The sequence below is a fragment of the Cetorhinus maximus genome, chromosome 10, assembly GCF_964194155.1.
Source record: "Cetorhinus maximus chromosome 10, sCetMax3.hap1.1, whole genome shotgun sequence".
NCBI classification, from domain to species: domain Eukaryota; kingdom Metazoa; phylum Chordata; class Chondrichthyes; order Lamniformes; family Cetorhinidae; genus Cetorhinus; species Cetorhinus maximus.
Genome location: NC_135888.1, coordinates 28,849,321 through 28,868,729, shown reverse-complemented (window position 1 = coordinate 28,868,729; position 19,409 = coordinate 28,849,321). Strand labels below are relative to the sequence as shown.

Here is a 19,409-nt window from a genome sequence, read left to right as displayed (position 1 = left end):
GAGCCATGAAGCTTTAAAAGCATCTGATCCTTTGTCCACCTTCAGCACCTGACCCCTTCAGGAGCACAGCGTCACTGGTCACTGATGCTGACAATATGCGGGCCAGCCCCACCTTAAAGGTGCTGGGACCACACAGAGAGAATGATGGAACTCTGTGACACCTGCCCAAAACACTCTGGCAGCAATGGCAAGCAGGTAGACAACCCCCTGGAAGATTTCTCAACCAGTACGTCAAGGAAGAGGAGTTCATTTGACTGCTCCATTTCACAGGTGAATTTGAGCACAGGATGGAGCCCATTAAGATATGTGAGGAAATTGTTACATGCAGCTGCAGATTTAAATATAGTGAACTTATCATCCACATATCGGAAATATGCGAGGGATAGGAGGTTAGATGTCATTCCATTGAAGACATGTTTCTCATGGAACCCAACAAAGATGTTTGTGAGAGCTGGGCCAATAGGGGATCCCATGGCAACACCATCTATTTGGGCATACATGGTGTCATTAAAACTGAACTCAACTGTGTGAGTTGTCAAGTTCGTAAGTTCAGTGAATACTGATGCAGGCAATGGTGGCGGGTCTAGATGGCCATGATATAGTGCTGCAGCGCAAATATCTATGTCTTCCTTAAGTGGCACATTGATAAATAGGCTAGCAATGTCAAATGAGCACATGGACACAGCATTGCTATCGATATGCAAGTCCTGTATGGCATCCGCAGATGTGAAGGAGTCCTTCACCATGCCAACAACACTGGGCTAGTGTATCATAACTGACAAAATAATCTCTTTTATAGGACTACAGTCCAGTCTGAGGCAGGAGAGAAAAAATGCAAATTTCAGGAATTTTTCAGGCATGTTTTGATTGGCAATTAATTAAACCCAAAATTAACTTTTGTCCATACACAATTCTTACCTGGGTTGTTGGGGGGAGGGGGTGCGGCTGGGATGCGGGGCGGGGATGGTGGTGGTGGGGTCAGATATTTAGCCAGCTGCTTTACTGCATGTGGTAACCTTTGTTGACAAGAACTTCTCTTTGTTCTGTTTCAATGACAATGATGTAAAGTTGTGGAGGACATAAATAAAAGGAGAGAACCACTCCCCAGTTTGGAAGCAGTTTATCTCATCACACCCTCTGAAGAAGTAAGTTTCAGCTTTAACCAATCTCACAGATTAAAAAGTGCATGATAACAACAATTTTAAAATTTGCAGCATTGACTTTGATGTATGGAAGGGCAAATTACTTGGCTTAGTGCCACTTGCCACCAGTGTCAGTGCTTACACCGAGCAGTGAGAACGCTTGCCCAAGTACTGAACTGTTGCATAAAAAGTGGCAGAGACAGTGGAAATGCTAGTTTCTGAGTGATTACAAATCACTCATGGTCAAACATAGACAATCCTTTGGAGATATGAGATCATATGATGAATACCAAGTTCCTCGTAATGTCGAACTGGTAGAACACTGGTGTTAGGCCACATTGACATCATATTGGTTATGTAAACTCTCCTAAACTCATGAAATAAACTGAAGGTGGAATCAAATGTATCAATGGGACTTGCGAAGTAAAGGATAACAGCAGCAACAAAAACAACCAACATTTATTTAACACCTTTAATGTTGAAAAATATCCAACCATACGTCACTGAAGCTTAAGGAAGAAAGGATGTTGAGCCAAAGAATGAGACATTAGAAGCTGAGGGAGGTGAGTCTGACGGAGAGTATTTGAGGTGGAGATACAAAGAGATTGAGGAAGGGAACGGTGGCAGCTGAGGCAGGGCCACCTGTGGCATAGCAAAAGAAAGGGGGACACAAGTGTCTGGTGTAAGAGAAATGGAGAGTTTGGATAGGATGTAATGCCGGAGGAGGTTACAGAAAGAGAGGGACCATGAAGGAATTTAAATATTAAAAAAATGATCATTTTCATTTTGGGCGACTGGGAGTTAATATAGTTCAGACAAAGACACGTGGTACAGTTATATGGGACATGGCATGGGTCAAGAGTGGAGTTTTGAATGAGCTGAAGGTTATGGAGGATGGACAATGGGAGCTCGTGGCATGAAGTGATTAAGGCAAAGATAATGGTTTCCAGCATAGATAGACTGAGGTAGGGGTGGAGATGGGTGATGTTACAGAGGATAGAGTAGCTCACAGAGTTTCCTTTCATTAAAGTGGTAATTTGGAAACACGAGAAAATATGAATAAATGGGACTTGCAGTGTTCTTGGGAATGAGAACTACCAAAACCTCGGTCACCATTGGGAATTCAATTTGTCAAACCTAAGCACACAATAAGATTATTCATTGGAAACCCTGATGGCTGATGGTACAATTCTTATACCTGATGTGGGAAATGTATCAGAATTTACCTTTATATGTTAACTCATCTACTGCTGTCTGCTTCAGGTTGTCTCACTTCAGTCAATCAAAATAATTGTTGTTGAGAAAAAAAATTCTATCAACAGGCTGAGAATTATGCAGCACTGTTTGAATATCACTTCATTCTTCAGCTTACCACAGGCCAGAAGTGAATAGCAGCATAGTTGCATCTTTAATATAACTTTATCTTCCTAACTCTACACATGTAAAAATAACCTGCTTATCAGAATGATCAGCAAAAATAGTACAACAGCCATTTAGTTAAAGGATTTTTTGCTGAAGTGTAGTTCATCTTGTTGAAATGAACATTATTTCATTGAGATTTTGTCTTTCTAGTCTGTGCGTGCACTGATCAGTGATTTTAAGGACGCTCCCTCCTCAAAGTACAGAGCAGCTCACGTCTTCTTCACAGACTGTAAGTATACCGGTGATCAAAGAGGCATGTTTCTGCTTATGTGAGATGGTTCCCATTAGGATTTTTGAGGGCAATAATATCAACATTGAAGTTAGTCATAAGTCTCTAGCATCTAAAGAGAGACAGGTGCTTTGTATTTTAAAATGCTAGTTACCTCAGGCTGTCACTGAACACCTGTCCTAAGAATAGCTTCCTGGTGCAACGTCATGGGAGATTGACTCAGTCTTAATGCTTGGTTACAACTAGTCCTAAAATGTCACTGATATACTGCTGTTATAATATTGTTGCATAATAATGGTCATGATTCACAGATGGTACAGTGAAGTAATTATTTCACAGCACTGAAGCAATCACTTGATCATTAGTGAGAAATTTGAATTTTTATTTCTAAATGATATCCTACAATAGTGCAGCCATGTAATTTATATTTTTTAAGGGACAAGTTGTACCTGATAGAACATATTTCTTTCCTTTTTTATTGGAATGCCAGTCTCTGTGGGAAACACTGGAGAAATGTTAAAAATAGAGACAGCAGCAGGTGGGAGGTTGAGTGCAAATACTCCGAGTCTCATTTGTCATCTGCTTTTATTTGCAAATATTACGCTTGCTAGACCTTACCTGTTCAAAAGAGGAAAGTAAAAACCATTGCCTTTACGTTTCACAGCTTGTGCAGATCCATTGTTTAATGAGCTGGTAAAGTCTCGTACATCAAAGGTTATCAAAGCCCTTACTGAGATCAACATTGCCTTTCTTCCATATGAATCACAGGTAAGACAGCTTATTCAACAGTCACTAGGGGAGGGAAAGATAGGCTGGAGAGATTTTCCAAAGTTGCAGTTTTTTTAAATGCAAGGATCTTTGTTAGTTATCTATATTTGGAATGGTTTGAATTTCCTTTTCAGAGCAACAGCAGGACATGTGATGAAGGTGAGGGAGAGAATTATTTTCTTGCCACATGACTGATGTTTGATTGGTGTAACATCGCTGCCAGGGCATTTATCTGTGTTAAGATACTCACCAAACTAAAGGGATCAAGTACTACCTTGCTAAGTACTTCCTGGAATGTGCATTCTCGCAATGGCGGGATCCTAAAGTACAAATTAGAGCTGTCCTGCATCAAATATAGATGCAACTTAAAAAAATCTTAAATGAAGTTTTCGTGGCTCACTTCATAACTCTTTCTAGCTGTTCTCTCCCTCTGCTCCCCACTGCATGGAATTTGGGGGTTTTGTTTGAAGCGCCTGAACCTTCTCTCCCTATTGCTTTGTATTATTGACTCCTGTCATTCTTTTGATATTTGAAACCTCCTTATTTTTAAAACTCATTGGTGTTATGGAATCAAAGACTCTTAGAATCGTACAGCACCAGAGGGAGGCTATTCGACTCATAGTACCTGTCCTGGCTCTTTCACAGAGCTGTCCAATTTAGTTCCACAATCCAGCTTTTCCCTCCATAAACCTGCAACTTAGACATGCCCAAGAACGTGTCAAATTGCCTTTTGAAAGTTGCTATGGATTTCGATTCCACCACACTTCCAGTTGTGCGTTTCAGATCTCAACAACCCTCTGCGTGAAGAAATTTCTCGTCATTTCCCTTCTAGTTCTTTCCCCAATTACTTTCAATCTGTGACCTCTTGTTACCAACCCACTTGTCAGAAGAGACAACTTCTCCCTACTTGTTCTATCAAAACCCCTCATATTTTTGAATACCTCTGTTAGGTCTCTCCTTAATCTTTTCTGCTCTAGGGCGACTTCTCCAATCCCTGGATTTTGATTTTGACTTTTAGGGTGTGCGACTGGTGGCACATTCCAGTCAGTTGTATGAAGAAACATCCATGTCGCCTTTAAATGTGGCAGGGAAACTATGGTGGGGTTTGGTGGGGGTTGGTGGTGGTCAGTCAGGCGTCGTGATGCAGCTTCCTGAATAGAGCCCTCGTGGGCCATGGGGTGGCTGCCAGCAGGTTACATTGCCCAGATTATTTTTGTGGGCCTCAGAGGAGCATTCCTGCTCCTCTATGGCCTACAAAAATAATTCAACACTTATCTTTGGTGGGGCTTTTTGGCACCATCACCTATGGAACTGGTCGGAGTGTACACAGCACAGGCACTGACAAGTTCTGATCTCAAACAGCAATCAGGGCTCTATTTATATCAGAGCACCTCTTTTCCATGTTAAAAGGGACCTATCACCTGAAACGGGCTGACACTTTGGGCACCTGGCAGTAGGCCCCTTTAAGAATGGAGACAACACCATTTTGAAGGCATTTACCTGCAGTGAATATTGACCACATTAACTCCAGGTCTCTAAAGAAGAAATGTACCTCACTCTCTCAACTGGCCTTGCTGAAAGTTGCAAGAGGTTTCTTATTAAGTAAAGTTTTATGAGGAATTATTGAAGATCGTGCATCAAGTTTTGGATGGATTTTTTTTTTTTTTTTTGTAAAAATATACTTTATTCATAAAAATCTTCAATCACATTCAAAACCATTTCAAAAACAACATTACAAGGGTACAATCCAGGTTAAACTTTTACAAAATGTATCACCAGGTGCATCAGTACAAACAATATTACAGTCATTTACAGCCTTTCATTTTGATCTGTACAGCCCGAGGGGCTCTAAACAGTTCCCAGTCTCTCGGTGCGCTGTGGTAGAAAGGTCTTAGACAGCGACCCTTCCCCATTGCGCCTTTGCGGCAGCTGCCCCAAGCTTTAGTGCGTCCCTCAGCACGTAGTCCTGGACTTTGGATTGTGCCAGTCCGCAACAATCGGTCGGGGACAAATCTTTGTGCTGGAAGACCAACAAGTTTCGGGCAGACCAAAGCGCGTCTTTCACCGAGTTGATGATCCTCCAGCTGCAGTTGATGTTTGTCTCGGTGTGTGTCCCTGGGAACAGCCCGTAGAGCACAGAGTCCTGTGTCACAGAACTGCTCGGGATGAACCTCGACAGCAACCACTGCATCTCTCTCCAGACTTTCTTTGCAAAGGCACAATCCACAAGGAGGTGAACAACGGTCTCTTCCCCACCACAGCCACCTCGAGGGCATCGTGCAGAGGGGGTGAGACTCCTGGCATGTAGGAAGGATCTGACGGGGAGGGCCTTTCTCACCACCAGCCAAGCTACGTCTTGGTGCTTGTTGGAAAGTTCTGGCGATGAGGCATTCTGCCAAATGACTTTGACAGTCTGCTCGGGGCGTGCATCAAGTTTTGGATGGATGCAAGCCCTAGCCTAGCAGTAAATATGAGTGACTCTACTGTGTTTTCTGTACTGATCCTGCACTGCCATTTACTTGCATCCACTTTTCTGTGGATGTTATCTAATTGAAAAAATGTGACCCAATGTGGCAGGAATGTTTGAGAAATGAACTTGCAGCACTGGCCTCTCTGCATTTAGCAGATTCGCGTCAATCTCTTAATGCTCCTAACCCCGCTGAGTTGTTTTCACAATCCATGTCATGTATAATTTAGTGCAAGGCTGTCTCTCTGTTGAGTGACTCAGTGGTGGTTAGTTGCAGCAAATATCAGTAATTACAGCCAGATGACCAATGAGAGCCATGCACCAAGGATAGCGTGGCCCATCTGTCAAACAGTAGGTTCTTACAATTCGACTGGGAAACCTGTCATGTGGTCACGAACAGATGGCATTCTGTTCACTGCAGTCTTTTTCGTTCTTTATACAATGGCTTACGTTAGCATGGGTTGGCCCTGTAATAATTTAGGTTTATAACTAAACACAAATAGTACAGGAAATGAAATGGCCAGCTAAAAAAAAAACCTGTTTGGATCAAATCATTTGGCTGAATTTTACATAGAAAATGGATTGTAGAGGGAGCGGAATGAGCAGTACATTCAGAGAACAGACTAAACGCACATGCTTAGTTTCAGCTGGCATTTTGAGGATTATGGTGTCGATGGTGATCAGCAGCACACAGGAGCAACAAATTCTGCAGCTTTTTAATGGCCAGACCGCTTGTGCAGTACCATACACATAATAGTTTAGTAATCAGTCTGCCCTCTCATAGTCAAACAGAGCAGACCACTCTTCATGAATAAACTACATTGTTGTATCCTGATCTATAAGATGTGAGTTTCTAAAAGGAGCTGAACGATTATTTTCTGTGTTTCAGGTTTACTCGCTGGATGTACCAGATGCATTCCAGAGCTTTTACAGCCCTCACAAGACGCAGTTGCGAAACCCTCTCATGGAACGATTAGCAGAGCAGATTGCAACCCTCTGTGCCACATTGAAAGAGTATCCTGCAGTCAGATACAGGGGGTGAGAGCACATTTTTAAAGACGCGCCCACCCTTTTTCCTAAAAGGCTGCTGCTTCCCACAGTGAGGGTAGTCCCATTGTATTGTGATGATCACTGAACAGCACTGGAAAAGGGACCCTCCATGGATATAGCATTGCCCATAGTGCTGGAACCGGAGGGAGGGAGGTGATGGAATATTTTCTTTGGAGGGCCATGGTTGAATGAAGGAGACAGGTGAATCAGGCGAATGAGTAAATATTCTTGAGATTTGCATGGCTATCTTTCCATATCAGTGAATATTTATACAGACAGTTTCATCAGGACATCTGTTAGGGTAGAGTCCATGATACGACAGATTATACATGCACTCTAGAATGAGCAGCCTTAGTAGCCGATATGTTATTCTCTTTTTCCATGCTTTTTCGTGTCATAAGGATGTAACTAGTGCTACAATTCATCAGTAAGTCAGTATGCTGTGCCCTGATGCACTGAAGTTGAATCGTAATTATGTTGTGGAAAGTTGCTGAATTAAATTGTGTAAGGAAGGGGTGACACACGCACACACACACACCCCCGCTTGGCGACGCAGAACTCCCGACGTCATCTCCATTTTCAGGCGCAGCCGAATCAGCTGACCTGTCAACGGCCTATTGAGGCCATTTAAAAAGTCATTAACCTAATTAATGGACCTGCCTGTCCAAACTTAGGGTTGGCGGGCAGGCTGGGAGCCCTGGCGGGCTTCAGAAAAAGCATGAAACCTCATCCACGGGCGGGATGAGGTTTCATGAGGGTTTTAAAAAATTTAATAAATGTTTGAGTTAAAGTGATGGACATGTCCCAACTCTTGTGACAGTGTCACATGAGGGGACATGTTAGGGAAATTTTTTCAATATTTACCTTCAAAGTTTTAATTCTGAGCTGATCTCCCTGAGGCTGCACTTAGCATGAGGAAATACTCCCCCTGCCTGCACAGGGAGTGCATAGCACTTCCTGGCGGACGTCACGCTGGGTGGGCCTTAATTGGCCCACCCACGTAAAATGGCGGCACGTCCCCGATCGGGGGTGCCGATTGGAGGCGCGCCTGCCCACGCCTGCTCCTGCACTAACCCCCCCGATGGGGGGAAAATTCTTCCCATGTTTTCCAGTTGCCCAGAGGGCTAAGGAATGGTATGCAATGCAGTGAAAGTAGGAAAAGGATTTTACTTACATATCGTGAGAACATTGGGCATGATTTTTTGGATTCCATTTGTTTTCTATTTTTTCTTTCTCAGGAAATCACAATAAAAGGAATGGAACAACAACATCAATAGCTTTTAAAAATTAACACAATTTTAATTTTTTTTTTACAAACAAGCTGTGAACTTAACTTCAGGCTGACGGGACAATCCAGCTGGACATGACCAGCTTGTGTTTAAGCAGATGGCTTAAGGTTCCTGCCACCAATGAAATGAAAATGTTTTCAGATTGGCAAAAAGATTCTCAACCGAATCCTGTGTTCAGACTGATTTTTTTTTAAACCCTGTGTTTCCATATCAGTTTCGGGTTTTCCTGCACAACATCAAGTTTTATTTTCCTTCGTTCTTGTTGCTTCCACCCCACCGAAAGACACCACAGCCATTTGTAACACCACACTATAACTTTACAGGGGTTCAGCTAACAGCACATATCAGAGATTCAGCCAGGACCTTGTTGGTCTGTATGGCTCATCAGCACACAGCTACATTTCTCCCTGTTTTCATTCCCATTGACACCAATGGAATATAAGTCGGGAGAGATCTAAAATGGGCTGCCAACTCACTATCACGCAATTTACACTATCGCCCAAAGTCAGAATCTTCCCTAAAGGTGTGTCATCTGGTAGATTGCACAAGTTGGAGCCCCTGGCATAAAGTTTCAGGCAAGTCAGAAATAGAGCTAGGGAGGTCAGTGTGCCCAGCATGATGTTTGGTCTGTTCATTTTAATATGGGCTGACGCACACAGCCACACTCCTGCCTTCAGTTCCTGTTGTGCGAAGCTCTGCAATCTGTGAAGCACTCCTAATCTGTAAAATCTAATCTAATTTGTGTCAAAGTTTGGAGAAAATGTTGTTACTCAAAAGGGAGGCACAGTCATTAAAAGATTTACTATTTAGTAAAATGTTTGGTGTGTAATTCCCAACTACAGCCCTGTTACTTCAATGTTCCATGATGGGGTCATTCTTCGTACAGGAAAAGTATGAGCTTTATTGAAAACCTGTTCCTAAATTGTGTTGGTATTTTTTCAGTCATACGGTACCTTTACATTTCCAGGGATTATAAAGAAAATGCCATGCTTGCACAGCTGGTCCAAGACAAACTAGATGCATACAAAGCTGATGATCCAACTATGGGCGAAGTAAGTGTTTCACACATAACAAGATGGGTAGAAATGGTTCTGCTTTAATAACTAACCCGTCATACCCAGTGGATTTAATATATGGTGAGAATAGACCTCTTCCACTGGAGCAAAGCGGCACAGGGATCCTGGCTCCTATTCTATCAAAATGAGAAAATTCCATTATTGATTAAACTCTATTTTCCATTATTGTTTAGCTATTTCCAATCTAGTCAGCCGATAAATTGTTATATATTTACTTGAGAATGGTTTCATTTTTTAAAAGAAAACTTGTTTATGCTTTAGTGGAAACCAGTAAGACAAAATCAGTTGCAAATACCCCCTTCCACATCTTCCCATGGCAAGTCCTAGTCTATAAGGTTAATGTTTTGCTTTGGGTCTCTAGTTAGCAACTTAGCACCACTTTTCAGTGCAATTACATAAAGTCTTTTCTTAATGATGGTTTATTCATGTGTGTTGTCCTTACTCCCATTGGATATTTGTTTTAGCCTATTGAGGTGTGCCACAGAATCTTTGAAAGATGCAGCATTGAATGATGCCATTCAGCCATCATGTCTGTGCTGCCTGCTACAGCTATTCAATTAATTCCACTCCCCTGCTCTTTCCCCACTGCCCTATAAATCTTGCGCTTCAAATATTTATACAATTCCCTTTTGAATGTGTCAGTTATTTCTTTTTAGATCATAAATCAGTTCAGTGATGATTGTTCTCAGCTTTTCATTAATGTCAGAATCATGAAGAACTGTAAATGATGCTTCAAGCAGCATGATGTAAAATTGGCACATGGCCTGAACCTTTTGGTATAGTTTAACTTCATAGGCCATCTCTAAACTTACTTAAAATGATCAATAGTTGCAGTCTGATCCTAGCTGGCGAACTTCATTCCCACTCATTTTCTAAAGTACACGTGAATCTAAAAACCCACAAAAAATGCCTCCACAGAGGAAGATCAGCACCTTAGAAGCTTTGGAAGAGTTCATTGAGGAGATAAGCAAATCTCATGAGGACCATTTGCCTTAACGCAGCTTTACACGGGCATCTTTAGATCGAAAACTTTCAAAGAATTTTGAAACGATTTGCAGAACCTTTTCTATCAAAGATTTGCATGTCTTGCTTATATTTTTGGTTCTTATTTATTCGATGGAATAGATAATGTTCTGCATCGAAGGGAAATAATTTAATTTGAAGTACTTGATCATTTCAACCTAACAGTGATAGGTGAACAAAGTTTGTCTATAAGAGACCAACTCCTTCTAAAAGCTAGAGAAATTGAGCATATTTTTGAATTAAATATCAAATTGTACAGGTTATTTATTACAGATAGATTGAAGTTACTGGATAAAAATGTTAAAGCATTTATATGACCTGTACTACAGTAGAGCATGGATCTTTAATTTTTGTCTCCATTGCAGAAGTTTTGGGGGAGAATTTTCTCTCCGCTGGGTGGGGCTGGGCAGGAGCGGGCACTGCCCGTGATCGGCTGCGCGCTGCCATTTTACATGGGGGGGCCAATTAAGGCCCGTCCAGCGTGACGTGCACCCGGAAGCACTGAGCACCCCCTGTGCGGGCAGGGGGAGTAGGCTGAGTTGGGGCCAGCGCTCTTTCTCGTATGCGCGAATGAGCGCAGAAATCTTCCTGAGGCAGCCAGTTGATTTTTTAAAATTTAAATAAAGAAAGAAAAAAATTTTTAAGACATATCCCCTCATGTGACAGTGTCACATGAGCTGGGACATGTCTATGAATTGTATTAACAATTTTTATTGAAGTTTAAAAACCTCTATGAAACCTCATCCCGCCCGTGGATGAGGTTTCATGATAAATGTGAAGGCCATCTGGGCTCTTTGCCTGCCCGCCAAATTTAAGGTTGGATGGGCAGCTATGTCAGTTATTTAAACTGATACTTAAATGACCTTAATAGGCCTTTGACAGTTTGGCGGGCGCGCAGCCGACTCTGGTGCAAGCCCGCCGAACTGAAGATCTGAATGACGTGCGATGACGTAGGGATGCACGCCCAACGTCACCGCGTGTAATTTTACATGTTGGCGAAGGGGGCCCTGCCCCCGGACGCCAACCCGAAAATTCTGGCCATTAAGTAGTAGTTTAGAAGTTGTATTAAAGCTGTTGCTTACACTTCAGCAAATCTTTTAAAACTTAGTGGTATTCAATAATCGGGATTGTTAATGGCATAGTAGCAGGGAAGCAATAATACAGCTCTGCTAAAAGCACACCTATCTGGATTATTTATGCATGTATTAATTGGTAATGTGTGGCATATTACACAGCAGTTGCTACAAGGCAGTAAGCTCTGAAACTGTGTAATTATTACGTCAGGGCCTACTTGCTGAAGTACCAATACAAAAAGCAGCAGGACGCATGTTTATACATTCAGTTGCAAACATGTAACTTTCATAATCTCAGTCAGGTCGCTAGACAAGCTTTCATCTCTGCAGAGAGTAGAAGGGAAAACAGGTGGAGAAGGCACCCAATAATACCCCCAACTCCGAACATTAGGGATTGCAGGAACTCTGAAGCCTGGCCCACCGTTTTTTTCTCTAATCGAGTTGCTTCAGAGGATCTGACTGATTCAAATAGAGTAGGAAAAGAAATTTCTTGAAGTCTTCTGTGTTCAATATTTATTGGATCAGAAGTGGTAGCATGTCAATGTATGTTGAATTGAAGGACTACTCTTCCAAGATGTATTTAAGTTAATAGCTTGTATCACCATTATATAAGATGCAATGAGCCTGTGGTTATCTAGCTTGTGTCTCCTTCTTATGATTGAAATCTCTGATTTCAGGGTCCAGACAAAGCTCGCTCACAGCTCTTGATAGTTGACCGTGGATTTGACCCAGTATCTCCTGTACTCCATGAATTGACCTTCCAGGCCATGACCTATGACTTACTGCCTGTTGAAAATGATGTTTACAAGTGAGAAGCTCCTTTTTCATATAGCCTTTGTACTTTATCATTGTTTGGATCAGACCTTTCAGATAATTTCAACAATTACTTTTAGAAAAATGACACCAAGCGTGGGGTAATGGCTACTCCTGCATGTCTGCCTTAGATCAGGTTGTATTTTTCTTATCTAATGAGCATGTAATCGTCCATGCCACATAAGGATTGAATGTTTTATTTTAAGAGTCAGCTGGTGGAAGGTACATATTTATGCTCATCAAGATTGCACTGCTACTGGAATATACATTTCAACCTTTAGCATCCAATGTCAGTACTAAGTCCATCTAGATCAGATGCAGCACTGGCTAGATGCAGACTAAAGCTTTCTCGCTCTCCTTCAAAGGAGACTTTATCCAAAACCTTATCCAAAGGTCAACCTCCATTGTACTGATTGAATATCTCCACACTGTCATCTTGAATTGAATGAGATCACCAAATTTCATTCACTTTTGTTCTCTGGATCCATATCCATTTAGAATTGGGTTGAAATTACTCAAACCTATTTTATATAAGGACATCAACAAGCAAAAGGCAAAAAAGGCAAAGTAAAGAAAGAGCTTTCATTCCAATCTGACATGGATTCGAAACCCACTATTGCACTGCCCAATTCCTATCATTAATCTTGTTCAGTTATCCCGTTTGCTGTGGTAGGTTCTGCTGAAAGGACAATGAAAGTCGTGACAATGCATTAATATTTTCCAAGCAAACAGATTTGCTTTGCATAATTAATTTGCATAACATTATTTTTGACACATTACATCTTGCATTTTATATCCTGGTGCCCATGTTACACACATCAGCATATTTCACTACGGCATCTGAGGCATCCAAGTATTTATCTGAAAGGTCGAAGTCTAAGTGGTCAAAATCAAGGTTATGGAAATGTTGCTGTGCCTGTCTTTTTTTTAAACATTGCTTTCAGATTAAAGAAATGCCCATCGATAAAATCAAGTAAGTGCCCCAACAGTTGATGAAGTGCAGAATACTCCATTGTTGTTTTGCAGTTCACCTTTTCACAAGCCACCATTAAGTTACAAAAAGAATATTCGGTTGGAGGTGGTCTTGTATGTGCCGAGGCCAATGTACTGCCCCACACAGTGGTAGGATGCGGACTTGGTCATGACCCACCACACACTGAGTGCCCACTGAGAAAAGTGCTGCCTGGTGATCTGGAGAGCACGAAGTGGAGACCAGCAGCTTACCCACAAGGCACGAGAAGAAATGTTGCACATCAAAGGGAGATGTTTGGGTTGTTTTTGTGTTTTCAGGACATGTAAGCGGATTATTTGCCCAAGCATTTTGGCCAGGCACAGCATGTGGCTCAGAAAGACTCAAGAAGGGTCGCTGAGGCCAGAGTAATAAGTAGACCCAGGATGAACTATTTAGGTTCCAAAAATGGATCTGAAGAGTCATTTAATTAGATCTGAGTTTCTATTTAACATGATCTGTTTATTCCCCCCCCTCCCACCCCCTCAGGTATGAAACAAGCGGAATTGGAGAAAATCGGGTCAAAGAGGTCCTTCTGGATGAGGATGACGATCTCTGGATTACCCTGCGCCACAAGCATATCGCGGAAGTGTCCCAGTATGTCCCAGTCTTTGTTCTGCATTTCTGTACCAGTTGGAGAACACTCATTTGAGAATTGCTTAGTGACCAAGAGAGAAAAAAAAAACTGTTGATTAATGTCCGCTGCCATTTCTAACTACATTTGGAGAAGTTGAGATGATTATATTTTCATGTATAATTATACTCACAGAAGGCAGTTTTAAACTTCTCAGTAACACTATAGAAGTCACTACATTAGGATCTTCTACTGTCTTGAGGCCATCAATGCAAAAAGGGTACTTACTCTTTCTTAAATGTATTCAGGCGGAAAGATTTGCATATGCTCACACGTTCACACATAATTGACAAAACTTTGAGGGAGGGATGTTACCTTTGCACTGAAACGTTAGTTTGCTTCACTCCAAACCAATAGTTTATAGGATAAGCTCATTTATAGCAGTGAACTTTAAACTTTCCCGTGTAGGGTAATCCTCTACAAGTACTGATTCGTACCTGTCATTAGCCCTGTCTTAATTCTAAAAGACTGTGTCAACTACTAGAAGAAAACCAAACTCCATTGCAAAAAGAGCATTCATTTTTAAATAACAGAAATGCACAAAAACAGAAGTATTGAATATAGTATACATTTAAGTGAAAGCTAGATAGACATGTTAAGGCTTGTTGTTGTTGGAAAAACATTTAATAACCTTGCAAATGTCCTGAGATTTTAAAAAAAAATCCATTCATGGGATGTGGGCGTCGCTGGCTAGGTCAGCATTTATTGCCCATCCCTAATTGCCCTTGAGAAGGTGGTGGTGAGCAGCCTTCTTGAACCGCTGCAGTCCATGTGTTATAGGAACACCCCACAGTGCTGTTAGGGAGGGAGTTCCAGGATTTTGGCCCAGCGACAGTGAAGGAATGGCAATATATTTCCAAGTCAGGTATGGTGAGTGGCTTGGTGGGGAACTTCCAGGTGGTGGTGTTCCCATCTGTCTGCTGCCCTTGTCCTTCTAGATGATAGTGTTTGTGGGTTTGGAAGGTGCTGTCTAAGGAATGCTGATTCTGAGGACCTGTTAAGGTCTACGTACCTCAGTTTGAAAACTATGACATACTGTGCAGTCATTCACTACAGAAGACATAATTTCTTCAGCTGATAATGCATGATAGCACAGACTGTAAGTGCTGTGACTCCCAGGCATCCTGTGAGGGCAGTAGGCTTGGGTGAGTGATCAAGTAAATTAGAATTTAAACGTTGAATTTCACTCCACCACTCTACTTATACCGAATCTTAACTATAAATTCAGTTTTCTCCTCATTGCTATTATTTTTCTGTGACATCTTCGAGTCTTCCGAGGTACTGCATCCATCATGAGAATTCAGCAGCTGCATTTAATTTGAATTACCTTGTGTTGTGTTTTCCAATATCTGAATTATTCCAGACTACACTAATTTAGGAATCATGAGCTGGTTATCTTTGCTACTTCAGTGCAGTTTGTCCTTTTAATTGCATTCAATACACATTATAATCAAATTTGGGTGGATCTGGAGTTTATCACTCCCAGTGGATCTCCATAGAGTCTGTTCTGAAGCCATATCCACTACAAAGAGCCACAGTGGAAAATCACAGGATACATTTGATGAGGCCTCACTCTTGGACTGCAGCCTTACAGAACTTATCCTTATGATCTGACAGTTGAATTAATTTAGATCACGCGTACTGGCTCGAGGGGCTGAATGGTCTACTCCTGCTGCTTGTTCATATGTTTCTTGTTTATATAATTGCCCTGGATTCATGGGCTCTGCTTTGTATAAAGCGTAGTTAAGGCCAAGAGACTTTCTCATGATGGCAGCTGGAGTGCTGAACATTCGTATTAGAGAACTGCCCAACTTAGGAACCAAACTATTTAAGGCAGCATCCAGGTTTGAACGGATAATGTTAAATATGCCTCGGAATCAAATGGTTAGATAGCAGATGTTCAAATAGTGCTTGCGTGTTAAACAAAAAATGGTTCCCTGAACCAGGTGGTCAACAGGAGGTTAAAAGATTCCATTTGCTGTAAAGCACAACAACTCATCAGATTGTGTGACTATCCCTTTGAAATCCAGCTAAACAAGGATTTTTCCCTCCAGGGAAGTGACACGGTCCTTGAAAGACTTCTCCTCGAGCAAGAGAATGGCAACTGGCGAGAAGGTTTGTGGAGACTATTTTGAATCCCTGTGTGTCGATTGCTGTTTGTTTTGTTTCTAATTTCCTCTCTTTTCCTCCTGAACTGAAATGAAGGAACCTTAATGGGATATAAAGCCAGCAGCTCTCTGGCACTTTGTCAAAGCAGCTATCCTTCATTTGCGAACACTGCCAAATCAAACCTTGTCCTCACCCAACATCAGCGCTAAAGCTTCCAGCAACATTCAATGGATAATGATCAAGAATGGGAACCCTGGCTGATTCTTTTCTTTCACTAGCTCAGAGACACCAGGGTCAATCATAGCATCCAAATCTACTGCACTGTCTGAGATCAGCCTGATAATGGTTGAAAGATAGGGCCTCCTGGCCTAGCTGACTCCATCCTACACTGTGCAAGTCATTTATCCCCTCAGCCATCAAGGAAACATAGCTTCCATTCTTCATCACAAAAACAAAAAATGCTGGAAAAACTCAGCAGGTCTGGCGGCATCTGTGGAGAGAAAGACAGAGTTAACGTTTCGAGTCCGCGTGACTCTTCTTCAGAGAGACTCGACTTTGAGTCATGCGGACTCGAAACGTTAACCCTGTCTCTCTCTCCACAGATGCTGCCAGACCTGCTGAGTTTTTCCAGCATTTTAGTTTTAGTTTCAGATTTCCAGCATCCAGCCTTTATTCCATTCTTCGTATTGAGTGAGCTAAAACAGATTAACGAAATTTCACACAGCTTCACCAGATGACATGGAATGAAAGGCAGGTTGAAATTTAAGTGCATAGTGACTTTATAGAACCAAGTATTTGATTCTCAGATTGCTGTACAGAGGGAATCTTGTAGCATCGTGCAAGATAATTGATGTGATTGAGAACTTAAATCTGAATAATAATAAATCTTTTTCTGTTCGTAAGTTTAAAAAACACAGTGGAACATAGATGGAAGGCACGAACAGGGGCAATTTGAAAAGTCCCAACAACAATCAGGAAGCCACTGAGCCCCACCAGTCACTCCCACTCTTCAAATATTAACGCTGCTTTTCAGATTCTGTCATGATTGGGACTCTGAAAAATATTGTATCCTGTTAGAAATTTCTGGTTATTCCCTCATTTCCTTGGCTAGACTTTTATACTGAGTTTATCCTCAAAGCCTCTCCCGCCTGTGGGTAAAAACACTTCAAGATAGTTTTAACAACAGCAAAGAGAAAGCATGGCAGGGGTGAGGAAAATAAAAACGCTTTTAAGGGTGTTTGGCGCGGCCTACTTTGATGTCATTCAAATGGAAACAAGCACTGTATGTGCTCCAATGCTGCAGACTAATGTATTGGTGAGTCTGCAGCTTTTATTCTGTTTATTCAGGAACTCTAAAAAGAAACCTAATAGAAACATAGGGCAGGATTTTCCCCTGTCGGTGGGGGGGAAGTTGAAGTGCGGGCGCGCAAGAGGCACGCCTCCAATCGGTGGGGGCGCGTCGCCATTTTACGTGAGCGGGCCACTTAAGGCCTGCCCAGCGTGATGTCCGCCAGGGAGTGCTGTGCGCTCCCTGTGTGGGCGGGGGGAACCCTTAAACCCGAGAGTGCGCTCTTTCGCGCATGCACATGAAAGAGTGCACTCATCTCCCTGAGGCTAAGTGCTGCCTCAAGGAGATTGGCTCTACAATAAAAAATATTAAAAATAGAGAAAAAAATAATCCCTGATGTCCCCTCATGTGACACTGTCACATGAGCTGGGACATGTCCATAACTTTTTAAAAAATTTTAATTAAATTTTTAAAACCTACATGAAATCTCATCCCGCCTGTGGATGAGGTTTCATGCTTTTTCTGAAGCCCGCCGGGGCTCCTGGCCTGCCCATCAACCTTAAGGTTGGATGGGCAGGTCCATTAATTACTGCAATGACTCTGACAATGGTCTCAATTGACCATTGACAGGGTGGCGGGCACACAGCTGATTTTGCTGTGCCCACGCCTACCTGAAAATTGAAATGGGGCGCGGTGACATCAGGAAACATAGAAAATAGGAGCAGGAGTAGGTCATTCGGCCCTTCGAGCCTGCTCCGCCATTCAATATGATCATTGTTGATCCTCTATCTCAACGCTGTACTCCTACGCTCTCCCCATATCCCTTGACACCCTTAGAGTCTAGAAATCTATCTATTTACTTCTTAAATATACTTGGCCTCCACAGCCAGATACTAATTGCAAAGCATATCACTGTGGATGCTGGAAATCTGAAAGAAAAACAGAAAATACTGGAAATACTCAGCAGGTTATGGCAGCTTCTGCGGAGAAAAACAGAGTTAACGTAGTTAAGGCCTGTAACCTGCTCTAGGCATATCTTTTATTTCTTTATCTGCTCCATCCCTATTCCTTTTGGCCCTGGAAGACTAACTCTTCTGTCATTCAATCTCTCCTGTCTTCCACTGTTGTAGGGTGGCTGAGTTGTACTATTAATGATAGAGTTGATCTGCAGCCACTTCTTGGGTGGAAATGTTAAGTTTATTTACAACATACTCAGCAGCAACTATACGTGTGCTTTCAACTCCAACTCTATCTCTACACTGACTGCTGAGGTAGCCCACACTACTCCTATTGGTTACTACAGATCATGTGATCTTGCCTAACAAGTATTATTCTTAAAGGTACATTACACACTAAATAAAATCATAATTACTACATCCATCCTATCGCAGACCTTCCTTTTCCTTGTTCCACCTAACCCTTACTCAAAACCTATTACATTCCTAACTTTTCCCAGTTCTGATGACGGGTTACGGGCCTGAAATGTTAACTCTGTTTCTCTTCATAACCTGCTGAGTATTTCCAGCACTTTCTGTTTTTATTTTATAAAGCAGATACCATTGAGATCAACTGAATCGATGTCAGTGCAAACATAAGAATGGGATGGAGGCAGATGACGACAGATCTGATCCTTTTATTCTGTACATTAGAGTATGGGCCAATATAGCTCGCATTTAGGGCAATCATCCATTCCTCTATTAAAAACAATGAAGTGCCTGCCTGTATAGCAAATCTCCAGCTGTTAAACATATAAAAATATGTAAGTTGAGGTATGTGTGCCTCACATCTGCTTCTTTGAATTTAGACTCCAGAACAGGTTGATCTGAGTTTTATAAACATCTTGCTGAGAAGGCCACTTTGGTTTCATCTTCAAACATTCCTGCCAATCAATCTAGCTGTACAAATATTATTTATATACACATGGCTCGTTCACACACACGCACCCACACAAACGCACCCACACACACACACACACACACACACATTTTAGTTTGCTCTGTGTGTTGAACAGGGTGGG

At 41.9% G+C, this 19,409-nt stretch overlaps 1 protein-coding gene across 6 annotated transcripts in view; it reads left to right on the top strand.

The window, feature by feature from the left end:
- stxbp1a (syntaxin binding protein 1a) overlaps window positions 1-19,409 on the top strand; it is a 133,794-nt gene that overhangs the window by 99,044 nt on the left and 15,341 nt on the right. For all 6 annotated transcript variants that reach the window (XM_078550279.1, XM_078550278.1, XM_078550281.1 and 3 more), the window contains 8 exons: window positions 1,069-1,145; window positions 2,715-2,793; window positions 3,458-3,561; window positions 6,918-7,066; window positions 9,335-9,419; window positions 12,217-12,347; window positions 13,851-13,958; window positions 16,050-16,110. In XM_078550279.1, the coding sequence (XP_078406405.1) occupies window positions 1,069-1,145; window positions 2,715-2,793; window positions 3,458-3,561; window positions 6,918-7,066; window positions 9,335-9,419; window positions 12,217-12,347; window positions 13,851-13,958; window positions 16,050-16,110 (794 nt within the window). The remainder of the gene's footprint in view (window positions 1-1,068; window positions 1,146-2,714; window positions 2,794-3,457; window positions 3,562-6,917; window positions 7,067-9,334; window positions 9,420-12,216; window positions 12,348-13,850; window positions 13,959-16,049; window positions 16,111-19,409) is intronic.